This window comes from Lathamus discolor, chromosome 3, assembly GCF_037157495.1.
Source record: "Lathamus discolor isolate bLatDis1 chromosome 3, bLatDis1.hap1, whole genome shotgun sequence".
In the NCBI taxonomy this organism is placed as follows: domain Eukaryota; kingdom Metazoa; phylum Chordata; class Aves; order Psittaciformes; family Psittacidae; genus Lathamus; species Lathamus discolor.
The window spans coordinates 43606338-43624737 of record NC_088886.1 but is presented as its reverse complement, the minus strand read 5'-3'; the positions used below and the strand labels follow the sequence as shown (position 1 = coordinate 43624737).

General features: G+C 44.6%; 1 protein-coding gene across 1 annotated transcript; it reads left to right on the top strand.

Moving 5' to 3' along the window:
• Nucleotides 1-598: 598 nt before the first annotated feature.
• Nucleotides 599-2525, top strand: CHST2 (carbohydrate sulfotransferase 2). The gene has a single exon (XM_065674909.1). It carries the CDS (start codon nucleotides 733-735, stop codon nucleotides 2026-2028), a length of 1296 nt encoding a protein of 431 aa, XP_065530981.1. The 5' UTR covers nucleotides 599-732; the 3' UTR covers nucleotides 2029-2525.
• The last annotated feature ends 15875 nt before the right edge of the window (nucleotides 2526-18400 follow it).

Below are 18400 nucleotides of genomic sequence, written 5' to 3'. Positions count from 1 at the left end.
TGACTGCCGACGGACCCTGCGCCCCGCAGCCGGGCTGGCGGAGCCCCCCACGCCAAGGGAACCAGGGAACTCTTAGCAGCGCCCGTCCCGCACCGGCGGACCGGGGCCGAGTGCCGCTGCCGAGCAGGCCGGGGCTGCCGCTGGGGCAGGAACGCGACCTCTGCCGCGGCGGGGCGCTCCGGGCAAGGCCGTGCACTGCGGCGGGCGCGGGGCTGCGGCCAGAGTGACGGCGGCGTCCGCCAATGGGGAGCGCGCCGCCATTCCGGGCCGCACCTCCGCGCGGTTCCGTGCACGCCGGCAGCGGCGGGGCTCTGCCCGGTGCGCGGCGGGGCCGCCATGCGCCTTGGCGGCGCGGCGCCGTGCCCCGTCCGCTCCCCCCGCCCTCCGCCGCTTGCTCCCGCCCCCGTGGCCGCGCTGTGGGGCGGGGCGGGGCGGAGCGCGGCTCCGCCTCGGTTCGGCGGGTGCCGTGAGAGAGGCTGCGGCGGCGCCCGCGGCCGGTCGGCGATGGCGGCGCGGCAGGAGCGCGGGTGGCCGCGCGGCTGCTAAGTAGGGCAGCGGCGGGGCGGGGGCGGCGGCGGCGGCGGCGGTGGGGCCGTCGCGGCGGCTGCGCCATGCGGGCCGGGCACGGGGGGCCGGCCAGGAGACGGCGCCGGGGGCGGTGCGCCCTGCTGCCCGCCGCGGGCCCCGGGGCGCCGGGGCGCTGAGCAACAGTTGGCCCCGCCGCCGCCCAGCATGAAAGTGTGCCGGCGGAAGGCGCTGGCGCTGTGCCTGGGCTACGCGCTCCTGCTGCTGCTCGCTGCCCTCAACCTGCTGGAGTACAAGTGGCGGCGGGAGCCGCGGCGCTGCGGGGAGCCCCCGGCCGCCCCTCGCCACCGTCCCCCGCCGCCACCTCCGCCGCCGCCGGCCGGGAGCGGCGGCCCGGCGGGCGCCCGGCGACAGCTGGTCTATGTCTTCACTACCTGGCGCTCGGGATCGTCCTTCTTCGGGGAGCTCTTCAACCAGAACCCCGAGGTCTTCTTCCTCTACGAGCCGGTGTGGCACGTCTGGCAGAAGCTGTACCCTGGGGACGCCGTCTCACTGCAAGGGGCAGCCCGCGACATGCTGAGCTCCCTGTACCGCTGCGACCTCTCCGTCTTCCAGCTCTACAGCACGGCGGGTGCCGGCAAGAACCTCACCACGCTGGGCATCTTCGGGGCGGCCACCAACAAGGTCATCTGCTCCTCGCCCCTCTGCCCGGCCTACCGCAAGGAGGTGGTGGGCATGGTGGATGACCGGGTGTGCAAGAAGTGTCCCCCGCAGCGCCTCAGCCGCTTCCAGGAGGAATGCCACAAGTATCGCACGCTGGTCATCAAAGGTGTCCGTGTCTTTGACTTGGCTGTCCTCGCCCCGCTCATGCGGGACCCGACCCTGGACCTCAAAGTCATCCACCTGGTGCGGGACCCCAGGGCTGTCGCCAGCTCTCGCATCAAGTCCCGGCACGGCCTCATCCGGGAGAGCCTGCAGGTGGTGAGGAGCCGGGACCCCCACATCCACCGCATGCCCTTCCTTGATGCTGGCCACAAGCTGGGCGGGAAGAAGGAGGGGGGTGGTGGCTCGGACTACCATGCCCTGGGTGCCATGGAGGTCATCTGCAGTAGCATGGCCAAGACCCTGCAGACTGCTCTGCACCCCCCTGACTGGCTCCAGGGGAACTATATGGTTGTGCGCTATGAGGACCTGGTGGTGGAGCCCATCAAGACCCTGCGGCAGGTGTACAGCTTTGTCAACCTGGCAGTCAGCCCAGAGATGGAAAAGTTTGCCCTCAACATGACCAGTGGCCCCGGCTACTCCTCCAAGCCCTTCGTGGTGTCGGCCAGGAACGCCACCCAGGCGCTGAGCGCCTGGAGAACTGCACTCAGCTACCAGCAGATCAAGCAGGTTGAGGAGTACTGCCACCAGCCCATGGTCCTGCTGGGCTATGAGAGGGTTGGCAGCCCTGAAGAGGTGAAGGACCTCAGCAGAACACTGCTCAGGAAGCCGCGGTTGTGACGGGGCAGCGGGTGCCTGCCAACTACCCTCGCTGGTGGCTGAGCCCTGCTGGGGGAGAGGAGCTGCTCCAGCTGGCTTGAGTGAGGGAGGGAGCCGGGAAAAGCAGCCTGGCTTCTGATTTCCTCCAAAGACTGCTAAAGGGTAACATACAGTAATGTGATGGTTTCTTTCTTTCTTTTTTACCCCTCCTCTTGCATTGGGTTAGATGCTATTAAAGTAAATAAATAAAGTGGATCAGAAAATACGTGTAAAGCTCCTTTCCCCTTCTCTAAAATGTCAGGCAGTGATTCTGTACCAAAATCTTGTTTATGGAGTTCTTGTGGGCTGAAGATGGTTAACGGAAACTCTTGCACAATTCCTAACGCATCTTTATCTCCCTTAGTGTGAAGGGGATGCCCTTGGAAAGCATAATGCTGAAAATCAGACTTTTTGTATGAAAGAAAATATGACATGATAGTAATCAAGAAACCAATAAATGATATTCATTTTTATAATTACCTCAATTGTTTGGGAATTACAGTGTTGCTTATGTACAGCTGGAGGGGATGCTTGCTTAAAATAGCAACGTGGACTTTCAAATAGGTATGGGTGGGGGGCTGGAGTGCAACATTTGACGTGTTCAAAGATTAGGAGCCGCTTTTGCAGAAACAAGTACAGATCTCACAGATGTAGTGCAGGTCTATGTCAAAGCAGGTTTCTATTTAACTATTGTCTTTTTTGTTGTATTTATAAAGTCTTTCAAGTGCCACTGTATTAGTGTTCTGAGAGTTCTGAAACGTTTGCCATCACAGCAATATTTATTTTTGTCTTGACATGTATGTCCAGGAGTCACTGTCAAATAGAAGTGGATCTACAGCGTGACAAGAAGTGCAGGATTTAAAAAGACATTTATCGTACTGGAAGCATTAGCATGTGTGGAAACAAAAAAAATATATATTTATATATATTATATAGTGCTAACAATACGTAAGATATGTAAGATATTTCTTGACATTGATTGGTAACAGGCATAACAGGGAAGCATAAAAAATGCATAAAATGATTTATTTTTCCCCTTTGTCAGGTGTCCAAAGTTATATTTATGTACAAAGAGGAAGAAAACGTTCAGCTGTCTTTTCATCGCTATGATGGAGCTTTTACGGAGTCAAGCTAGCGTTTAGATTTCAGAGTGCTGGTTAGATGCTTGTTTCTTGTGAATTGTCATTGCTCTGTGGTGGAGCCAGATGGTGGTCTGGCTCTTTCTGGGAGCTTTGCCTAGAGACTCTGCCCCATCGTTAAAACTTGATTAAAAAAACCCACCCCCAAACAGATTTTACTACTTCTGCTTTTATAATTTCCTGAAAAGCTCTTGTTTTGTTAAAGGTTAAGTGGTGTATTGCATATGAGAAGTGCAGACACCTCAAGTAGTTTTTAATCTTTGCGGTATTCTCTGATGCTCTTCGAAGGCTCATTTTGGAACCCGAGTTTTTAAATGAAAGTGATTTTGCCAAACAGTTCTCTTAGGATGCTATAGATTTTTCTACTAGAAGTACATTTTACATTGCCTATTTGGGTGTTGTGCCTTCAGAAATTGTGAAGAGTATGAGTCGGAAAAAAGAAAGTGATTTGTGAAAACAAACGGATTTTAAGAGTTTATTAAACTGTTTATTAACTGTTGTTAAACAGTTTAGTAAACTGCTGATAAGCGTGTGTGTGTGCGTAAGTGTGAAAATTTTTGTGATGTGTAACATGTCTGTTTCTTGTGTTAGTGCTTACAGAGGTGATAACTGGCTACTAAGCTATTGACTTCTTGAATAAATTTTGGCATTAGGTGTTGAACGTACTCTGGAAAGGAAACTAATTTAATAAACTAGATAAAAGATTATTGCATAAGGTTGCTTATACACTTGCTGAGTGACTGCATTACGTGTGTCCCTTCCCTCAGTTCATCATCGGTACAGATAATGTGAATAATTTCTGTCAGTGGGAGATCTTATAATTGGCCTGTTAGGATCTATTCCCAAAGTCCTGATAGCAGTGCTAAAAATGAGAGGAATAGCTAATTTGATGTGTAAGGTACAGGTTAAGTAAGGTGCTTGTGTTGTTGTGGAATGGGGTGTTTTGTGTTACCGCTGTACATACTCTGCTGTGGTGCTGAGTGGATTTTGGATGTCTGGGTTTTGGCTGTATCCTCTGGGGTGTTTTCTTTTTTTTTTTTTTTATATCATTCTGTGTGTCCTGGGGCAGTGCTTGAAAACGTTCTGCTTGTAGAGCATGTCGCTTGCTTTTTATCCACCCACTGCTTTACGACCCACCCCTGCTACCCACCGCACAGTCCTCTCAGCCTGCCTCGCAACAGCCGTGCGTGTGTTTGCCAGCGCTGCTGTCAGCAGGCAAGCGGTCCCGGGGAGCTGCAGAGCCTCTGCAGAGCGGGGTGCTACCTGTGGGGAAGCCAGCCCAGCTTCCCCTCAGGGCTGGGACAGTGCCCCAGGATTTTGGCTCCTGTGTCTTAATCTTAAAACTTTGCTGTGGTTTCTAAATGAGGCTTTCTCATGACTGTGTTACAGCATAACCTCTTTTGATTTTGGGGCTGAAGCATGGTCATTCATGTGTGCAGAATTCCTTGGTCTCTTCTGTGTGAATAAAGTGAACAGGAAGTAATTGTGTCTGAGAGTGTGAAATAATGACAGCTTTCAAAAATCTCCTTTGGCTTCTAATTATATTAAAAGCTCATCCTGTTGTTCTAAGTGAGCACTCGCTGCTCTTCTAATAATGGTGGATGACAAGCATCTCCTTCGCTTTACTATATTGAACAGTGTGCCAGTAGACTTACAGCATCTGAATCTGGTCCATAATTTGAGCTCTGCCTGCTACATTGCAGCAGGAATTACCCAACATACTGTACAGTTGTACCTGGGCATGTTTTGGTGAACAAAAAGAGTAATGCAAAGCTCATTTTGTGAGAATAAAGGACTGCAATTTTGTTCAGGTAAAGCTTCAGAACAAGTGTGTGGGACTGCTGCTTGTGTAGAATACTGGTGGGCTGAGCCCTATGTTTAATGCTGCTCCATTAAATAAGTACGTGAACAACTAGCGGTTAAAAGAGGCCGTTTTTAGTCCTTTTGGTATTCAGAAAAGAGAACTAGAAGAATGTAAAAAAAGCCAAACATTAAAAAAAAAAAAAAAAGTTTTATATGTGGAAAATTACAGAGAAAAATAGGGTATCAGGTGGTGAACATGGTTACAAAAGACCTCTGCCTGTTGTGAGGAGGGACATCTAACTGGGGTCAGAATAATTAAATACTTGACTTAAAAGTAGTGCCTGGGTTTGCTTTCTGTCTGACTTAATAATTACAGCGTGCATCCACTGAAGCTAATGCTTGTGTTAGTGAAGAATCAATAGCATAGACAAGGTACAGAGTGCACTAAGTTGCGGTGAATCGGGAAGGAGACTGTTTTGAAGACTTGGTGCATCATTTCAATGGAACAGAAAAGCCAGTGCACAACTATGTATTGTTTTCTGCTGCAAACAAAACCGGAACAGTTGTACAAATGTTGTAAATGGTAGTGATCACTCAGTGCATGTAAACACAGGAAAACCTTCTCTTCTCCACTAAATCAGCCTAAACCACAAGATGTGTAGAAGTGTGCAAGTTGCTGCAGCTGACCTAAATGCTGACAATGAACAAATGGTTAGATAAAGTATCTTTCAGTCTTTCTAAGAAAAAGAGGAAGTTCTTCATTTTTCTGGTCACTTTGTCAGGTGTTAAGCTTCATGCCCTGACTGGAAGAGGAACATAACTGATTTAATTTAATCCCACAAACCTTGGTTTTCAGTTACTATTTGAACTAGAGATGAAATAGTGATGGTCATAATAAATTCTGAAACAAGTGTATTTCATCCTGTAGGCCATAAAAAGAAGAGTGGGGTTATTCTTTATTCCCCCCTTCATTTCTAATTGCTGTACTGTAAGTGTTCTTCAAAGCAAAGGGTGTTTAACATTGCATACTGCAAGGGGTGATCTTAGGAGTCTGTGTTCCAGTTCTGTTCCTGTGCATCCGTTTAAGTGAAGGCACAGGTCTCTCTGGAGTGGTAAATTCTAGTTGTGTCAAATTGCATGGGGCTGTTTCTCATGAACAGGCTGGACATTGGGCTTATGCTGCCTGTGTTAATCAAATGGATCAAAAATGTTCTTATTTTAGTGCAATTTCAATTAAGAATGTTGTACCAGGATAAATGTTACTCTGCTGGAATTAGGCATATGAATAAGGCAAGCAGATTTAATTTGAAGGCTCTAAGTGAGTGTGAGACTGTTTGCCATTAATGTATCCAACTTTAATGGTCAGTGCTTTCTGCTAGTTATCCTGGCAGTAACTGGGTGCCGTTTACATTTTGTATCAGAGCTCCTGAACATGAAAATGCGTGTATGTTCTGAAATAAAAAAATACATGGAATAACATTTCAGCAACATTCATTATATTGCACACGTTTGAAGTAAAAAATTAGGTGTATCGGGTTTTTTTTTTTTTTGATTCACTGGTATCAAATGAGTTCTGTTACTGTGTTTAAATAAGGGCTCTTGGCTGTCATGACATCCATGATTCTTCACATAAGTTATCAATTCTGCAAAGAAAATGCTTAGATTCTGTACAAAACAGACTTTTACAAAACAGAACAGTACAAAACAGAATTTTACAAGTTGGAAAATTTCCTTGTATTTATTTTATTTTGAGGCTTGGGATTCCCTGCATCATGAGATCATGAAAAGATCATGAGAATGGACCTACAGCATTGAGTATTTAGTGTTTGAGTCAGTGCAAGTCCGATGAGAATAAGCGCAAAACATAAGGTATACTGCCTTCCCCTTAGTTCATGAAGAGCCAACATTCCTCAGACACATCAGTACCAAAAGCTATGGAAAAAAATGTCATGATATAAATGGCCTTGCAAATGGGAGAACAAGGATGAAAGAATCGTGCTTCTGCAGTGAAACACCAAGCTGTAAAGTGCATGTAAAACTATATGGCATATATCTTCGCAGAAGAAAATTTGGTGTGTTAGGGACCCATTTACACCCGCTGAGTGGGTAAGATCCCTGGTGCCCACTCAGTGTGTGATATAGGAATATGTTTGTTGTAAACAGAGTGGTGAGAAGGGAACTGAGGTTGAACAGTAAGTTACCATCTCTTTGTTCCTGTTGGAGAAGTCGGTGAATAGCCACGACAGCCTGCAGGTCTTTTAGTGTGAGGTACCATAAATTTGTGTCTGGATATAATGCCATTATTCTGATGAGGTTTGAATGAAAATAGGACTTTGCTGCTGAAAAACAACATGAATATCAGGTTGGAGGAACTCCCCAAAGGAAAAACTATTGACAAAGCAATCTGAGTAAGGAAGGCTGGTAGGAGCTGCTGCGAGCAATCTGATTCTAATGGCATTAGTGCAGTTGCGAACTGGAAGGGGCCCTGCAGCTGCAGTTTTAAGGATTCTGAAGATGCTTGTAGGTTTCAAGTGGGATTTTCAAGAATACTTTCAGATGTAACTTTCATTGGAATGGGAATATTATACAGGAGGCAGCGGGAGTTGTATTTCGGGGTGCTTCTGGAAAACATGACCTCATAATTTTACATTGGAAAGGAGCTCAGGAGGTTTTTCAAACTCATGGTCCAAACTCCTGCTCAAAGCAGGGTCATCAAACTGAGTTGTTCCTGGTTGCTTTATGCTGGTGGGTGGGTCTTGGAAACCTCCAAAGACAGAGATTGCATGATCTCCTTGAGCAACCTGTTGCAGTGCTTGATAGTCTTTATAATGAACCATGATGCTTCAGCAGAAGTGGCCACAAATCACTAATTATATTACATAAATTTCTTGTCTCTTAATCTTGTGGTTTGCCTATGACTGCCAATGTGAGTCGTGTCCTTACTTCCCCTTAACTGCAATAGATGTTGGCTGCAGCTCAGCTGTTGTGAAGGGTCAGCAGCAAAATGGCTAACGAGTAGTGATCTCAGTGGAAGAATGTGGAATCACAATTAGTAAGCTGCATCCAGCAATGTCCCTTTTTCTTTTCCCAGGAGTGCTAAAGAGAAGAGCAGAGGAAACAGAAATTCACTCAGAAGAAAGGAAAGAATTACAAAATGGAGTCTGTTGGATTTTGTTTTCTCTCTGCTGTAGGAAAGAAGAAATACTGTTAAGGAAAATGGAAAGAAACAAATGGTACATACAATGCAGCAAGGTCAGGAGAGGATGAATGAAAGCATTTGCATCTTAAAAGCAGAAAGGATAGAAACCTGAAATATATAAGATAAAATGTGCTGATGTTCTTTGCTTTAACTATTTGCGATTAATCATGATATGCAGAAAGAATTCCTCACTTCTGACACAGTTTTAGATTCACTGGTTTTGCTCATAATTGCAAGATGAATTTCAAACAGGAATCATTTTCATAATTATTTGGATACTTCTGGTGTTCCAATTTGTTTTGGGTATAGATAGAAACAGAATAGCTGACCTTTTGTCTAAATATTCCTTTATTTAGACCTCTGTGCATAAATTCTCAAGAAGCCCCCTAGTCTGCTAAATTCTTGGCATCTTCTTATTTTCCACCTGGCAGATGGTTCCTTCTCCCACCAGTCAGAGTTATCAGTAATTATCTGTTTCAAGCTATGTGTATGTCTCACAACAGTTTATCATGGGAGATGTAAAATGGAAAAGGGACATACTTAGTCTATATATGACTTCCAAAATCACTTCTGTCAGCTTTCATTATTTGTTTATTTGCCACTAGTGGTTCCTGTGAAAGCTTGCTGTACTGGTCTGGGATCAGCCCTTCAGTTCTCACATTATTTGGTCCATTTATTAAAATCAGACACCTTACACACTCAGCAGGCAAGTGTTTTTAGGTGTACTGACTTAAGTTGGTTGAGTCGTGACCTGTTTTGTTCTTCTGGACCCTGATTACCCTCTCTTCTCCAAGCAACGAGCAATAGAACAAGAGGAAATGGCCTCAAGTCGTGCCAAGAGAAGTTAGAATGGATATTAGGAAAAATTTATTCACTGAAAGGGTTGTCAAGCATTGGAACAGGCTGCCCAGGGAAGTGGAGTTACCATCCCTGAGGGTGTTTAAAAGATGTGTAGATGTAGTGCCAAGGGACATGGTTTAGTGCTGGGTTAATGGGTAGACTTGCTTAAAGGTCTTTAGTTTTTTTTTTTTTAACCTAAACAATTCTATGATGCGATGGCTGTATCAGACCCTGCCAATGCCATACTGGGATGGTTGGAGACATCTGGGGTCTTTCAACCCATAAAGCAGTGAAGAAGTCCTCACTGCCAGAGCAGAGCTCGGGTTAAAGCATGCTGACTTCTGTGGTGTTATGAGCTTTTCACCTGCTTTGCTGGCTATAGCTCTAGCTCAAGGCATCATAGTTGGAAATGGTAAGGGACATCTGTTCAAAGAGGTTTTGGTACAGTGGTAAAGAGCAAGTGGTGGGAAAACATTTATACTTTTCGGTTCTGTTACAGGAATGAGCACGAAGCAGGCACTGCTGACCGCAATGCTCTGATTTTGTAAGGGTTTAACATCTGGTTCCCTAATTGCATGTTCTTTCATGCTGAGCAGAGGTAAAAAGGCACAGTATAAAAGTGTAATGTTGTGGCTACTGCCCAGAGGATACCTGCTGTGTTGTTTTAACCCAGGAGACCTCACCACAGGGCACAACTTAGGCACTCATGACCCCCTTCCATTTTATTCTGCTTTAAATGGAAAATGTCATATCTGATGCCACAGCAGAGACACAACCACTGACTTCAGGGAGGCAGCGCCCTGCGGGCGCTAATTAGGAATGCTGCCACCTGAAAATGGCATGTGAAAGTGGTTGAGGGGAGGTGCTGCTAAACCCGTTCGCCTCCCAAACAGGGAACAGTTTCTTGGTAAAACGGGATAAGCACAGAAGCGTTCCCTGCCCTCTCGGGTTGCCCAGGGCTGAGCTGCCCCCACTCTTTGTTTCTGCCTGTATTGTACCTGTGTTGTGCTGGGTGTGGGTGGACACCAGGTCCGGTGGCTCTCCGGTGCCTGTTGTTCCGGGGCCGGCTGTGTCCAATCAGCCTTATGGGTGGCAGCTGGCTGAGGTGTGGTGGAAGGAGCTCTCCTGAGGGTGGGCTTTAGGTGGGATTGATGCAGGATGGGAGCTATGCTTCCTAATAGGAAATGGATTGGTTTGTGGGGTGATGTGGGTTTGCCTGAGGTTCTTCTGAGGGGTAGGACTGTTATGGACTCTGGGTGCTTATGGCTGCTCAGGACTGTGAGGAGACCGAGTAAAAGTGCTTTTCAGTCCTGAGGGTGTGCTGTGCCCTGGCTAATGGAGACAGGTGGTGAGGCCGCCATGACGAGGTGCTACGTAAAAGGCACGATTCAATGTAAAAGGCTGACAAAACAGTTTGAAGAATGTCATCCTGGACTGAGGAGACTCCTGAGTGGAGTGAAGCAAGACATGAGACTCAAGTGTGATGTAGGTGGCTGTGCACCATGCAGGAGAGGCTGCTGTGTGAGGAGCTTATCATGGGGCACCTCAGGACCGATGAAGGTGAGCTGTTGTGGGGTGGCTCTGTTGTTGTGGCAGGGAGGGTCACTGGAAGGTGGGAGTGGTGCTGCATTGGGATGCCACATCAGCAATGCGTCTGGGTGAAGGTGAAGCGTGCTTTGGAGCGCTGTTTGCTAAACTGTGCTGAGGAGATGAGCACCAGCGGGCTGCTTGTCCTGTGGTAACAGGGTTCTGGGAGGATTGTTTTGGGCTGGTAACTGGAGGGGCTGAAGCTTGAAGAAAACCTGTCTGAGGAGGTGTTAAAAATGAGTTAATATGGCACAAAATCTGTGCTTAGCCGAGTGGGCTCTGAAGGTGGAATGAGATGTGAAAGGCTCTGCCCACTGTGAGCTGTGGAGGTGTCTGCCTGATGGTCCGGCGGTGGAAGGCTGCCAGCAGGCATCGGAATGGTTGCTGCTGCTGGGCAGGGGGGTGCTCTGGGTGGATTTTTGAGAATGGCTGGAGCCTCCTGGGGGGTCCCATGGAGCTGTGATGCCTGTGGGCTGTTGGCTGCAGCCAAATGGCTGGAGGGTGTTGTTCATTTTGGGTGTTGTGGTATGGGGTCAAGGCTCTGTGGGTGTTTTGCTGCTCTGAAGGCAATTGGTTCCCATTTTCTGTGACACACTGGCATACCACTGAGCTTCATGGTACCGCCATATCCTGCCTGGTGCCACAGGCATGCTCCTCTGCTGGGCTCTAGATGCTTGAGCGCTCACTCCTGATTATGTCCACCTCTTCAGGGACATGCAACAGCTCAAGTAAACCTCGTACAGGTAAGGAGGGGCTCAGAAGTCCATCACTGCTCACACATGTATGTCCTAACTGACAGGAAATTCCGTATGTGTTTCCTTGCCATTTCTACATCTTTTTGGGCCTCAGTGTGGCATCCTTTAGAGTATGTACTGGTAGTCCTGTCCCATGCCTGGAGTTGCAGATGAATTGCAGGAAGTGTCTGTCTCCCTTCCTGTTCTCCCTGAAATGGCCATGGCAGCCCTGATATCTTATCCCTCTTGCACAGCTGAGCTCTTGTCTTCTCGCTTCCATCTCATTCAGAATCTGTAGGTGATCAGGCTCCCTGTTGCTTAATTAGTCCCTTCATAATGAATAATTTGGCTAAATGCTTTGCTCTGAGTGGTAACCAGTCATTTATCTTTGCCATGTCTATCTGAGAAAAAAACACTCCAGAGTTGCTGACTTTCACTGTGGCAGAACATGTAAGCTGTACTTGGACAGATTCTTTAAATCATACCAAGAAATTGATTGACTTTTTCCTAAGTGCAGGCTTCAGACCCTGGTACAGTGTCTAGCAATGGCTCCTCATTTTCTCTTATGAGTCTTTGTGTAGGAGATGCTGAGAAAATGCATGTGTGTGGGCTCAGAGCTGAAGTCCTATTGACTGCTCTGACCACCATGCATATGTGTCCCTGTAATCTATAACTCCTGACTGAAACAATGAATTAGGCATAAATTAGTCTCACATGTAGACCTTGGATTTTCTTGGCTTAAGTGTACAGGCAACACGCAACAGCCTACTGGGTAGCTGCTGAATTTATCCCTGTGGGAAGGTGAAATGGAAAAGATGAAAAATCTAAACATAATTTTAGAGAAAGAGGAGCTAACTGCACAGGCGGATGATGCATTTAAGATGGTTTGTGTTTAAAAATCCCCAACAATCCAACTCTCATAACTATTTAGTTAGTACTTGAGTTCTATAATTAAGACAATTATCTCAAGTATTCTGAGCAGTTCTTCTGCATGAGGTTACTGAAGCTAAATCAAGAGGCCCACTCTTATTTTTTCCCTGACTCATCCATGAAGGGCTGAGAGGAGAGTGATGGGCTCCCTAATGCTGTCCTTGGAGGCTGGTAATGCCTGGGCATTCTGCTTCCTTGTTGTACAGGTGGAGGGAAAAGGAGGGTATTCCATGATCGAGATGGTGAATAAGCTTCCTGTACTGTGCTGGCTATGAGAACGTGCACCAGTGTCCTGTGGTACAAGGCTGTGCTGGATGCTCCGGGAATTGATGCACAAAGCGGGGCAATGAGGAGATGATAACATGTGTGACAGTATAGACCGTGTTATTGTCTAAAAAGTTAGTTTGACATATTGTTATTCTAAGATGAATAGTAAATACCTCATTATACAAAGCTATTACTATCTCTAACTCGGATCTCTGGTACTTCAGTGAAAGCAATATATCTACTGCATTTATTGGACTTAATAGTGACAAAAGTGCAGCACACTGGCATCCTTATGGGTGTGCAGAGCTCTTTATTTTTCCAGGATGCATCGCTGGTGCAAATCTACTTGCTTCCATTGTCCATGTACTTAGCCATAAAATCTTGTTAACTCTTTTAGTGGTGATGTGACCTGGGACAGGGACCTCGGGGCTTGTGTGTGGTATCTCTTCCTAACCTGAGTGAAGGTTGTGGTGAGGGTCGTAGAGGTCATGTTGCTCCTAGGCAACCCTGGGGGTTTGACAGCCCCAGGTGGTGGCAGGTAGAACTCAGAGCAGTTAGGAGCAGCCTACAGGGCATTGCGCATGTCAGGACGTCTGTGTCCAAGAGCTCTTGGTTTCTGTCTCTTTGCCCTGAGAATAACCAGAGGTTTTGAGCCAACAGCTGTGAGACAGAAGCCATAAAAATAAAGTGAATCATTTAAGAACTCTTTTCAGAAGGTCTTTAAAAATGGTCCAACAATCTTGGTAAGTGTTTATACATTTGCATTCCAAATATCCAGGGCTGGCCTGTATGATATATGTATATGGGGCAGGTGCTTGTGCTACAAGAGGTTGTTCGGTGGCTGGAGAAGCAGGAGTTAGTTAGGCACAAGAGGCGATTTAGCTCATTGATTTAACATACTCTTAAAATCTATGCTTAGTAAAAATATTATTGCATTAAGATTAGAATGTGGTCTTAACTCAGACATTTAATTTTCACATAACCTCCTCTTAAGTAAAAAAGTAACTGTATTTAAAGTAATTTGGAACGGGTGGAAGCGTTTTCTATGCTGATGAGGGGACAAGTCGTGCATGAGCAGGCTGTGTGAAAGATACGGTGTTGGAGGAACAGAAATTAAGATTGCTTTCATTTAGACACATAATGACAACTGCTTATTGGGCAGCAGAATCAAAATAAATGTCTCAAGACTAGGACTGGGGGTTGAGATATGAGCAGGACTGAGTTTGGATTTATAATGGAGGCTAGGTAAAGAGGTACAAATATGCTTTTTGTATAGCTGTCCCTTTTTTTTTTTTTTTTTTAGATGAAGCATATTGCATAGTAACAATATTTCCTTCCTTCTGTTATGCTGAGCAGTCTTGGAAGTATATCCTCCCCCTCCCTAAAGTGGAATTAAATGCAATTATTAGGGGTTTCAGGTGTTACTGAATTCTAATTTAGCCTTGCCTTCCTTATTGGGTTTGGCTTTCTGCAGTCACTGGCACTACCTCTTGCCCTAGATGCCCCTCAAAGTTTCACGCTTTGCTCTGCAGCCTTGAATGGAGCAGTACATACCCCAGCGCTTGCACCAGCCTGGAACTGTGCCACAACCCAGCAACATTTCTGATTGGAGATTGTTGTCTCTCTTACACAGAGTTCTATAGCATTCTGTGCCCATGCAGTAAAGGGTACTGTTTATGAATTTTCCTTTAATGAAGCTTTTGGGGCCAGAAGAACACTTCTGGTCCTAGCAGGAATTTAGTATGATCTCATGCACTGAAACTAGGCTGCTTTAGGTGACAGTAAGGAGAGATTTTGCCCTGCATTTGCAACATTTTAATAATTTTTCTCTTCATAAAAGCAGTTAGCTTCCTGAATGCTCCTATTATTTCTAAGGTGTTGCAGGAATTGGTGTTGCTGATCTGGCACTCTTGCTTTCTTATCTGCTGCTTCATCATGATTTCACTGTAGTGACATCTGTTGCCAGAAAGTCAATACAGTGAATTTGGGAAGAGCTGTAACTGCTTGGGAAGTGGATGCATCAAGCTAAGCAGTTGATCTATCAAGTTCACTTGCGATACTTGTTTTGATAATGGACTGCAGTGTGTGATCCAGTTAAGTGGTGGTGGCCTTGACAGTCACCTCAGTACTAGCTCAGGCTGTCTCTGGTAGTTGGTGCTGGAAAAATATCTTCAGACAGCAAAGAAAATACTTGTGCTAGAGTCCCTGAAGGAAAACCATGAAGTCAAGCATGTGACAGGGGAGATGCAGCCCAGTCCTTGTTCCCTCCTTACCCCTTTGACTGTTAATATGCCTCATATATGGATGGAGTTGTTTTTTGGTGTCAGAATATGCTTACTGAAGTGGTACCCTGAAGGCCATTTCTCTTTGCCCTGTTTTTTTTTCACTGTTAAAAACTTGAATAGAACCTTTAATAAGCAGATTGATTGAGTGAAATAACTGAAAAGAGTACTGCCATTATTGCTGTGAATAAGGATTCAGGTTTGATTGTGTATTATATTCTTAACTATATTCAGCACAAAATGCCTTGCACTACAGTATGTGAAATGACAGGCAAGGCATCAGCTGTAATGGGCCGTGAACTGACTCATTAGACAATGCATCTGATTTTTACTGAGAGCATCTATTTCAATGGCAAGTTTAGTTCTGATGGGAAGCAGAATGTTCTGTAGGTAATATAACAAAATCAGCTGGTTATTTGATGGGGCTGAGGAATGAATGGCCTCCTTAGCTCAGTGAAGGACGAATATTTCTGAATGAAGCTCATCAGATTCAAAACGATGCCAAAGCCAAGACTAGCTGGCTGGGAATTTTTCTCTGAAAAGCGTTATTGGATTTTCTAGAAAACTCCCAATGTGCTGGCTGTGAACCTCCGGTACGGTATCTTGTTTTAGCACTAAAGTGATGATCAAATGTGTTAGTGGAGTGCATTTAAAAATAAATGAGTTAAAAACCTAATTAAAAAAGCTCTTAGGATTAGCAAACTTCCACGGGAAAAGCTCTGGTCTCTGGGATCAGTTTTTCCTTAGATACTGTCCCAAAGGTAAAGTTTGACAGAAGGTTCTTGAACGCATAAATTTAGAATAGTGAATGTTTAAGAGGATAGACACCTTTTAATAGGTTACATTAATATGCCTTAATTGGCTCCTTATCCTTTTAAAAATTGTGTAACTTGAATCTGGTTATGTGCAATTTTTTTTAAATTCAGAATTTTCCTAATGAAGTGTGAATATTGCCTTATCACTTCACTTATTAGAGAAGAACTAGCTTATGGATTCTGTGTCTTAGAGCTTTCTAGCGTGAACACTTTCCAAAAAGGGTAGTTTTTTCAAACTTATTTGAATTTGCAGGTTTCAAAGTAGCCATGCAATAGCTCTCCACCCTCCTCTCCAGGTCCAGTGTTACAGATAGCTAAGGTTGTTTGGGCTTTTTCAGAAGAGAATAAGGGAAAGAGAAAGTGAGATTATGGAATACAGCTGTGGGATAAGGCTGCTTCTGGATGGTTGTGAAGAATTAAACGCCTGTGGCAACCTAATGAACAATGCAAGACCAAACTTCTGCAAAATCAAATGATCTCTAATGCATCTAGAGTGCCAGCTAAAGGAATATATGTAGTCTTCCAAGAACTGGCAGCAGTTGCCTCTGTTCATGCTCTGTGTGATGCACCACCCCCATGGAAAACATTTGGTTACATACCTAGATCAGCTTCAAGCTAGGGAAGCCCAATGTAGTGCTATGTTATGCCAGTGCTTTGCAGACAACTGTGTCTGTGCATAATGTACCCTCAGTATGTGGGGCAGATGTGTTTCTAGATGCTGAACCAAGCAGCACAGTTATCAGTCCATCTCCTTAAACCTTCCATGATTATAATGAGAGTTATAATCACTCATTGGTGTAAGTAAGAGGGAGGGTTTAGTAAACTTGTATATATTTGTTTTCTACTTATCATCAATCTCTCCCAATTGTAAATAACATGAATTAAATCAAGTCAGTAATCTAGTCAATGTGAGTGAAATGAAATCCAACATGTTTCAGAATTAGGCTACAGATCAGAATGCATTATTTGATTTATAACACACACAGTGAACATCACAATTCTTTTGGATACTGAAAATCATGAAAAGCAATGTTAATTTTAAATTCAATATATAATTTTAATTTTTGTATGGTTTTATTTTCAAAATGTAGTAGCAAGGATAGCAGTATTTTGGGTGATCTGATTCTTATTTTTGTCCCTGAATATAACCTTTTTCCTATTTATCTGCTTTGAGTTTTAATTCTGCTGCTTTTTGTACCACAAGATTTTGGGGCAAAGTCACCCAAACTTCACTAGTTTCGTTTTCTTCACTTGTAAAACCCAATGATATTAGAGTTCTTCATACGCACTTGGGTTTGTTGAATAAAAGAATCTGTACATATTTTGCAAATATAGTCACTCTTACTTATGCCATTTATATTTGTGGATGAAAAGCAATGTGAATAAGTATCATTTCAGTAACATCTGTCATTCCAAGAGTATCCAAAACTATCAAGGTTTCTCAGTGGGGCAATACCAGTCTTAGCAGAGCTGAAGAAATTGTCAATAACTTCCTTGACTAGAAAGATGGTTTTGAACAGCAACAGCTGGATAAACATCTGCTGATGTACCAAATATGACTATGAACCTTCAGGCAAAGGTTTCATTGATGATATTTGATTTGCAATGGCTTAGGTACTCTATCAACTTTTGCCACAATGTGACTTCTTTGTAGTAGGCCAATGAGATGCTTAATAGCTGTTCAGAGCAGATATATAATCAAGTCCTTTTTTTTGCTGAAATATTGTGTAAAATCTGGAGGAGAAAAAGAATTTGTGTTGAACTCATGTCTCCAGAAGTCCCAAGTATTTTTAGTTATGGAAATAGTTTAGTAACCTTTGATTTTATCGGAAAAGAGTACTATATACTTGAATAGGACTTTTAGTACTGAATTCTGTTCCTAAAACTATTGAGTAATAACTATACAGCTGGCTTGACTTTTGGAAACGCCCTTTGCAACAATTCATCACTTAAAAGTTGTGTGCAATATATGAACTTATGCATTATGTAATAGTAGCTTATTAAATACTGATTAATTTATGTGTAACTAGCTAAGTTTAAGTCTTTTGGCTGTAATTCCCAAAAAAAGGTCTGAACCCAGCAAATATGGGTTTTCTGATTTTGGGCATTTGAAAATCAGAGGAATTTATTTCTTAAGGAGGGATGTGCAAAGAAGTGTGTTAGAGGAGAACTAGATCAGAAAACTTTGACAGTACCTGACATTGAGTGCTCTTGAGAGGTAGTACTCACTAATTTCGTACAGGAAATACCTCGTCTGCATTATCCCTCAGAATAATCCTTCAGCCCTTTTGTAATGGACCTTACGCACAGTTCAGTTTCTCATTGCACAGAGCTACTGGGAAGGGAGAGATGGGAATGGCTTGAGGTTTTGGTTCCATCACTGTAATAAGAAATAAATTGGTTGCAAGGAGCATTTGTGTTGGGCCTTATGACTTGGTTCTCTCAGATGATGCAGTTTGTGACTAATGTCTTTTCCCACTTTATTGTTACTGAAATCAATGTCGAAACTCCATTTATGTTTAAGAGCACAAGACAAGATCCAGAGTAAGTGACAGAAGCTGATGAGTAACAGTAATGAAAGTAATATGCCAAGAACAGCCCTATCAAAGCCTATATTCGGAGTTGATTTAGAGCAGTAAGTCAAGATCATTCAGTATCTGACTCAAAACAAGATAAAGGCAGCAACCATTGAAGGCATATTGACCATGCATGGAGGGAAAGAGTCCCTTAATACATTTTATTAAGGAGGGGGGTGGGG